Raw genomic sequence first — 8931 nt, forward strand, 5'->3', positions numbered from 1 at the left:
TTAGCAGAGTCTGTAAGAGAACAAAGATGCAATCTTGCATAACAATAGATACTGTTCACACAGCAGCTAAAAATGGATATCCGTTAAATCTCATTTGAAAGCTTTTAGCGGCTGGTGCTGAAACATTTTTAAACTATACATGACAAGCAGAAAGCAAAAAAAAGCATGGGAGCACATTTTGTGAAATTTATGTTGTTCCAAAATGTACACTACCATTCAAAAGATTTTTTCCATGTGTTTGAAAGTCTCATACTCACCAAGGCTGCATTTGTTTGATTAAAAAAAATATAGTAAAAATCAGTAATATCAAGAAATATTATTACAACTTAAAAATCCCTTTCTATTTTAATATAAAAAAGAAAAATATTTTAAAATGTACAACCATTCAAAAGATTGTTTAATGCGTTTTAAAGTCTCTTATATTCACCAAGGCTGAATTTATTTGATTACAAAAATACAGTAAAATCTGTAATATCAAGAAATATTATAAAATAACTGTTCTATTTTAATATAAAAATATAGATTTTTTTTTTTTAAATGTACACTACAATTCAAAAGATTTTTCATGTGTTTTAAAGTCTCTTATATTCACCAAGGCTGCATTTATTTGATCCAAAAAAAAAAAAAAAAAAAGTAGTAAAATCAGAAATATTAATTAATAATATATATTATTACAACATAAAAAAACTTTTATATTTTAAAGGTAAAAAAAAAAAAATAATAAAAAAGTACACTAGCATTCAAAACATTTTAATGTGCTTTAAAGTCTCTTATATTCACCAAGGCTGCATTTATTTATTAAAAAAAATACAGTAAAATCTGTGATATTATGAAATATTATTACAACTTCAAATAAATTTTCTATATTAATATAATATTTTTTTAAAGAATTAAGAATGTACACTACCATTCAAAGCATTTTAATGTGCTTTAAAGTCTCTTATATTCACCAAAGCTGCATTTGTTTGAGTAAAAAAAAAAAACCATGTATTTTTAAATGTATACTAACATTCAAAGGATTTTTTAATGCGTTTTAAATTCTTATATATTTACCAAGGCTGCATTTATTTGATCAAAAAAATACAATAAAATCGGTAAGAAATATTACAATTTCTATTTTAATATAAAAAGAAAAAAACTATTAAAAAAAAAAAAAAATCTACACTACCATTCAAATGTTTTTTTATCAAAAATATAGTAAACTGGGTAATATCAAGAAATATTACAACTTAAAATAAGTTTATTTTAATATAAATATTTAATATAAAAAAAAAAAAAAAAATTACACTACCATTCAAACATTTTTTTAAATGTTCTTTAAAGTCTCTTATATTCACCAAAGCTGCATTTATTTGATCCAAAAAAAAAAACCTGGTAATATCATATTACAACTTAAAATAACTTTTCTATTTTAATATATATATTTTAACATATTTAATTTAAACTTTACAAATATAAATTAATTTAAAAACGTATTATTAAATTAATACATTAAATAAATACATTTAATTCATAAATATATGCCATTACTCCAGTCTTGAGTGTCAAAACATTTATTATTATAGTCAATGTTGAAAACAGATGTGAATCAGTGTGGCTGATTAATATTAATATTTTTGCGGAAACCAAGTTACATTTTTTTCAGGATTCTTACATTTCATTAATAGAAATGTAAAAACAACAGGATTTATTTGAAATAAAAATCTTCAGGAACATTACAAATGTCTTTACTGTGACTTTTGATTAATTTATTGCTTCCTTGCTAAATAAAAGTCTTAATTTCTTATTTAAAAAAATAAAAAATAAAAAAAAAACACCACCAAACTTTTAAAAAGTAGTGTGTCTTTTCACAGCAAAAACTAAATGTCACAAGTGCTGTTTTTCATTTATCTCTTGCACTTTTCTCCCCTTTCCTGCCTGTCAGCAGCCAATCAGAGCAGCCAGATCTATATTCCATTCCTGATGCAGTGAACAGGTGGGATCTGGCTGAAGGCTGTCTGTAGTCTCCTGTAAAGTAGGTCAAGAGGCCTGCGGTTCTCCTGAGGGGACTGAAAAGAAAAACACGCCAGCATCTTGTGCGCATTTTTCAACAGAATATGATGAAGAGGTGTGAGATTTAGCGGGAGGGATGTATAAGAGGTGAAAGTGGAAACATTTTTAGTAAAATAATCTCTGCTAAGCTGTGCTAATGTGCTAAAAAAGGGAAATTTATGTTCACATAACACCCTCACACCTGCTTCCAATGCACATGGTGAAACACATGCTGTTTCAATACCCTTGCTGGAGATTTTGCATAAATAATCTCCCCTGATTCTCGCAAATTATTGCATTACATAAACCGCGCACTCCAAAGGGCATATGATGAATACTGCTGTTGATAAACTACTAGGAACATCAACATTTATATGCTGCGTGCGGATGCACACTTTCCTGCGAATAAATAATGAAGTTTGGATTGCTTTAACCACTTCAGAGATTCTGTGAAGCACAGCACTTTAGAGACCGTTTGAGTTATAAAAGAGATGTCTAAATCCAGCTGTCTTCAAGTCCAAAACGTCTAAAGTGCAAATATGAAAACTCCTGCCGCACAGAACCACACGATCAGACCGCTGTGGTAACGATCAGACCCACGTCTACAACAGGAAGGCAAAAAGTGCCTCTCTAGTCATTTAAACACAGTGAAGATGGAGCCTTGTGGAGCACCGCTTCCTAAAGCAAATATCCATGAATTGAATAGCCCTTTGAGAACAGTGTGTTAAAGGGATAGTTCACCCAAAACTCAAAATTCTGTCCCTCATGTCATTACAAACCCATAAGACCTTCGTTCATCTTCAAAACACAAATTAGGATATTTTTAATGAAATCCTAGAGCTTTCTGCCCCTGCATAGACAGCAATGTAACTGACGCATTCAAGGCCCAGAAAGGTAGTGAGGACATTGTTAAAATAGTCCATGTGACATCAGTGGTTCAACCTTCATTTTCTGAAGCTACAGGAAAACAAAAATAACTTTATTCAACAAATTCGTCATGATACTTGTGAATGTGTGGTGAAGACTGAAAGGGAAAAGAAGAAATTGTTGAATAAAGTCATTATTGTTGTTGTCTGTGTACACAAAAAGTATTCTCATAGCTTCATAAAATTATGGTTAAACCACTGATGTCACATGGACTATTTTAATTATGTCTTTACTAGAGGTCAGCGGATATTGGGTTTTATCGATACCAATAACTAGGTTGGTCCACACTGGACGATATAGTTTTTAAAATGGATACTGAACGGAAAATAAATAATGTTCTAATATTAAAAAAGTAGCCTACTGAACCATACTTTGTATAATAAATACAAATATTAATATTAATTATATATTGATCATTACAGTTAGTTCAATGTTCATTAATGTTAACAAAAGCAACTAAAGTTTTTAAAATATATCAGTAAATGCTGAAATTAACAAACTCTTACAAGGAACAATACTTCTATTCTACAGCTTTTATCAATCTTAATGTTACAAATGGATTCATATTGTAAAGTGTTACCATTACATCAACAATCAAGCTAAAGATGGCCATCTTTTAATATCTACACAAAGGCCACAGTATTGAAATTGCATACATATGGATATTGTGTACTTTCACAATTTTACTGCTTCTATTCTAGAACATTTGTGGTTATCTAATCAAAATATAAAATTATGTTAGTCACACATTGGGCAAAAGTGCGTCTAAAAGAACTCGCAGCTATCTGGTATCACACACACTGGACGCGCCACGTTCAATTCAAGCGGCGGTCTACACTGTAAAAAAACAATTTGTTGAGTCAACTTAAAATAATTTGTAACCTGGCTGCAAAGTTTATCAAACACAAATATCTAAGTTGTTATTTAGTACAACTTAACATTTCAAGTTGACTAAACGTATTTTAGTTGACTGAACTTAAAATTCTAAGGCAGCAGGGTAACAAATTATTTTAAGCTGACTCAAAAAATTGTTTTTTTTTTTTTTTTTTTTTTACAGTGTACAAGACTTCATTTGATCACCAAACGTGTGAAAGTATACTGCTGTCTTTTCTCCACTAATGCAGCATCTAGTCAACAAATTCATCGCTTAGTAATGACATGAAAACATGCACTACAGTATACTGTACACACCGTTTCATTGTCGATGTTTTAAATGAAGCCTTTGAAGTGTCCCACTCTGTGCAGCGCACAGTGTCACGCGTCTAAACAAACGGCAGTGTTGTCAATGATTTCCGCCACTAGGGGCCGCTCTCGTGCTGTATAACAAAGACGATAGGGACTTTGCTGTATAATGACGACCTTCTCAGCCGCTCCAGCAACGGACCCAACCCAGAAAAAATTATCGGGCTGCTAACCAATAGTTCCGCCAATCAACTATCGGTGCCGATTAATCAGCAAAACGATACATCGGTCAACCTCTAGTCTTTACTACCTTTCTGGGTCTTGAACATCATGTTGCTGTTTATGCAGTGTTAGAAAGCTTTCAGATTTCATCAAAAATATCTTAATTTGTGTTCGAAGATGAACAAAGGTCTTATGGCTTTGGAACGACATGCGAGTAATTAATGACAGAATTGTAATTTTTGGGTGAACTCACTCTTTAAAACATCTCACGATTAAAGTCATACGTTCAGGGAAGCACTTTTCTGAGAAAACTATTTTAAACTGGAAATCTGGAAAGTTTAAGCTCTATTAAAGGGATAGTTTAACAAAAATGAAAACTCTATCATCATTTAAGGCCTTTTCACAACTAGAACATTAACTATAAAGATAGCTTTTTTAGAACACTGACCGACACATGATAACATTCCGTGTATTATAAGCATTCACTGCAATTGTCATCTGTCACTTTAAATGCTCAAGCAGCTCTTTAAAGCATGGTGAATTCTGATTGGCTGTCACTGTTTTTAATCATTCTTCAGCTGAAAAATAAATAAATAATTTTGAAAGTGATTCCAATTAGGGGTTGACCGATTATCAACGCCAATTTTAATTTTTATGGATACTCTGTAATTTTCAAAAACGATTTGCCAATAAAATAATTTAAAAGCATTCAAAGAAAGTTTTTGTCAGAGCCTTTGTTATTCTTAATTTTGACATTCATTTTCATTTTTATACCAGACATATATATCAGTTCAAAATATCAGTTATCATTTTGGTCTATAATAATCGGTATCGGCCCTGAAAAACACTTATCGTTCGACCCCTAATTCCAGTGATATTGTTGATCTCAAAAATCTTTGAACATCTTAGCCATTAATTCCCACATAATTAAAGTATGTAACCTGCAGCAGTCAAACACAAACATGACCAAAAAAAATACAAATAAAAAAAAAAACACCATAGCAACAAGAATGTGGTCCATATGACTTGGTGGTATTCATTACACCTTATCGAATTTTGTATGAATAAAAGACCAGAATTTGTTCAAAAGTTATTCAGTAAAAATACTGATATCTGCCGTAGCTCTTCTTGATGCATTCATTAAAGTTCATGATTTTCTCAATGATTCAGTTCATAAAAATGGTCTTTTAGTGTTTCAGTTTTGGTCCGTTCTTCACAATACTGCTACCATATGATTTCCGAAGACTTTAAAGTATACATTTATGGTGCTTTTGCCTCAACTCTTAAAACTCTCATATGTTCGCCAAAATATCTTTTATGTTTCACAAAAGGAAGAAAGACATTCAGGTTTAAAACAATGTTAAGTTGAAGTAAAGGATAGAACATCCATTTTTGGTGGAATATCCCTTTAAAAAAAAGCTGTTTTTGTTATAGATTTAGAAGTATTTTAAGAACAATCAACAATTTTTATAAGAACTTCCTCTCTAAGCTACATATACAGTTGAGGTCAAAAGTTTACATACACCTTGCAGAATCTGCAAAACGTTAATTATTTTACAAAAAAAAGAGGGATCATACAGAATGTATGTTATTTTTTATTTAGTACTGATCAAATAAGATATTTCACATAAAAGACATTTACAAATAGTCCACAAGAGAAAATAGTTGAATTTATAAAAATGACCCCGTCAAAAGTTTACATACTCTAAATTCTTAATAATGTGTTCTTACCGGAATGATCCACAGCTTGTGATAGTTGTTCATGAGTCCCTTGTTTGTCCTGAACAGTTAAACTGTCTGCTGTTCTTCAGAAAAATCCTTCAGGTCTCACAAATTCTTTGGTTTTTCAGCATTTTTGTGTATCTGAACCTTTTCCAACAATGACTGTATGATTTTGAGATCCATCTTTTCACACTGAGGACAATGAGGGACTCATATGCAACTATTACAGAAGGTTCAAACACTCATTGATACTTTTATTCAGGTCAGTGCTACATAAAAAAATAACATGCATTTTGTATAATCCCTCTTATTTTGGTAAAACAATTAACATTCTGCAAACTCTGCAAGGTGTATGTAAACTTTTGACCTCATCTGTATACAATATATTCTTGTTATACCTGTACACACTTTGCTGTTGGACATACTGTAACACTCAACCATTAGTTCAAAAATAAGATTTGTACCTTTTACGGAGGACAATACGGTAGTCAGGACTATGCAGGCTGGTGATGGACACATAGGGCAGCTCAAATTCTTGCAGTTTTCTCACGTCTGGGGCGCCGTGGGAGGTCGGAGAGATTTGGATGAGGGAATGAGAGACCAGATGAAATGTATGAGTGCCTTCAGACTCAAGGACATTTGGAGAGTAATAACAATGACAACAAACAAAGTGAGATGGGGGAGAATCCATCTGGCTAAAGCCGTAGAGGGCACAATAACATGTTTATCACTTTGTGCAAGAGAGAGAAGAAGGAACAGAGGGAGGGAAAGAGGGAAGGAGAAAATAAATGCTGCAGCTGTTAGAAAAAGACGTTGTCTCTAGAGTTGGGAAAGAGGGAGAGATCATGGAAACCAGGGATTGAACTGAAATGGGCACTGAGCTTTTAGAAACATTAAAAACAGGAGTGTGAAAAGAAGAAGAGACGACAGTTAGATCTATAGCATAATGCATGCCGTCACAACTTTTCATTCTACTCTTTGGCTTACCCTTTCAGTGGTCTGACATTAGACAGCATGTTAAGACAAGAATGGTATTATGTGATCGGAATGTCTTAATAAATACATGTACTACAATATCATGTTTCTAACTGGTTTGTATGGTTGTCGTTTATAGTTGTCACTGTAAAGATCACAAAAGTGTAATTTTTAAAATATTTTAAAAATAATAAAAAACTAAATGAAAATAATAAATATTACATATTTATTTTTATTTCATTATTTTGTTTTGTTATTAAATACTCTTCATGTTAATAATAATAATACATATTATTATTATTTTAAATAGTCAATGACTGAATAAAGAATTATTATATAAATATAAAATAAATAAAGTAGGATTTTTCTGTTCTTAGCACTGACATGGGTTTTTGGCACCGATTTCTTGATCTTGGCTCTACTGCCAGTCAATCGAAAAATCAGGTTTTGTTTGCAGGCATTTATTTTTCTCACTTTTTCCCCCTCCAATGCATATTTCTGCCAAGATCGGGCAGGGCGCCAGATTCATTTTTGTGGAGGATTCTTCTGGGGATTGTTTTTCATCATATCTGACAGGATTAAGCTAGTTTCAGGTGAGGATCTTGCAACCAAGTGGGAGGCACATAGCTTGTCATTCCTCAGGGACGCGTGATGATTCTGTGCTAAAAGTAGTCAAACAATGACAGCTCGTATAAAAAAGGAGACTTGGAAAGTTCCACAAACAAAACGACGACATTACATCCAGACAAGAAGAGCAACTGCCAGACATCTGCATGAAATCAGTGAAGAGATGCCCTTCAGTTTCAAGAACCGGACCAAATCTATGAATTTAACTTCCAATAACTCTACTGCTCTCCTAGGGATTTATCCTTTAAAAGGTGTTCAATTCCATAACACGATGACGGCAGAATTGGAAACGGAAGAATCAAGAATAAAAAAAACAAGTATATACTTTACAGATTAATTTGCCTTATAAAACAATGACACGTATTGCAGGGAAAAAATCTGGACTGAGGAAATTCATTTATTTTGTCCCTAGGGGGGTGTGCATAAAAAAAAAACATTATGCGCTCCTGGTCATTCGAAAAGCCGCTTGAAGCCGGAATTTTATTAAATACGATCTTGAGCAAACAACTTCTCGCACTGAGTGTATAATCGGTTTAGTTTTAGATGGAGCAAGTAATATTTCTCTGCACAGGGCATTTCAGGCCATACACAATCAATCATTACAGTGACAACCGATTTGAATAACGCTGCTGTTGCATTTACTCCTGCCAACAACGTCTCAACAAACATTGTTTATAACAGACTAAGAAGAAAAGCACATCTATTTGTACTGAACCATTGTTTCATGTTGTTTCCCACCCACTAGGCAACTAAAACACAGCAGTTTTTCCTTCTCAGAATTCATAATGTGTTGTTTTACCACAAAGCTCATGCATCGTGTTTCCACACAGACAAAAAAAATGAAATTATTGATTAGCTGGTAACATATGTTTATAAATGTCTTTTCCTGTCCAAAACTCACTTTTATGATGCTAGGGTGTTGTGGATAGTTGACACTGTATTGCTATTTAGTTGCTATGTTCTATCTGAGTTGTTTTAGCATATCGTTTTGCAGTTTCTGAGTTGTTTGGGTAATTTCTTAGTGGCCCAAGTCAAAAAGGTCGACCCTTTAATGTACTGCAACTAGTCTGTTGATGTGGTTCAGGCCACTATGGGAACTGTTTGCTAATTGTACTGTTGTTAAAACAAAACAAACAAAAAAAATAAAATAAAATAAATAAATAAATACAAGGGTTTTCCCCAAATTTGTTTTAAAATTTTTGGATGAATATAGGTTTTCAACAGGCATTTATAAACCTGTTGTCA

General features: G+C 32.4%; 1 protein-coding gene across 4 annotated transcripts in view; it reads right to left on the bottom strand.

Annotated features, from left to right (window-relative positions):
- The window catches only part of snx17 (sorting nexin 17), a 44966-nt gene that overhangs the window by 12525 nt on the left and 23510 nt on the right, over nucleotides 1–8931 (bottom strand). For all 4 annotated transcript variants that reach the window (XM_051138110.1, XM_051138109.1, XM_051138108.1 and 1 more), the window contains exon 7: nucleotides 6549–6636. In XM_051138110.1, the coding sequence (XP_050994067.1) occupies nucleotides 6549–6636 (88 nt within the window). The remainder of the gene's footprint in view (nucleotides 1–6548; nucleotides 6637–8931) is intronic.

Source organism: Labeo rohita, chromosome 20 (genome assembly GCF_022985175.1).
Source record: "Labeo rohita strain BAU-BD-2019 chromosome 20, IGBB_LRoh.1.0, whole genome shotgun sequence".
Taxonomy (NCBI): Eukaryota; Metazoa; Chordata; class Actinopteri; order Cypriniformes; family Cyprinidae; genus Labeo; species Labeo rohita.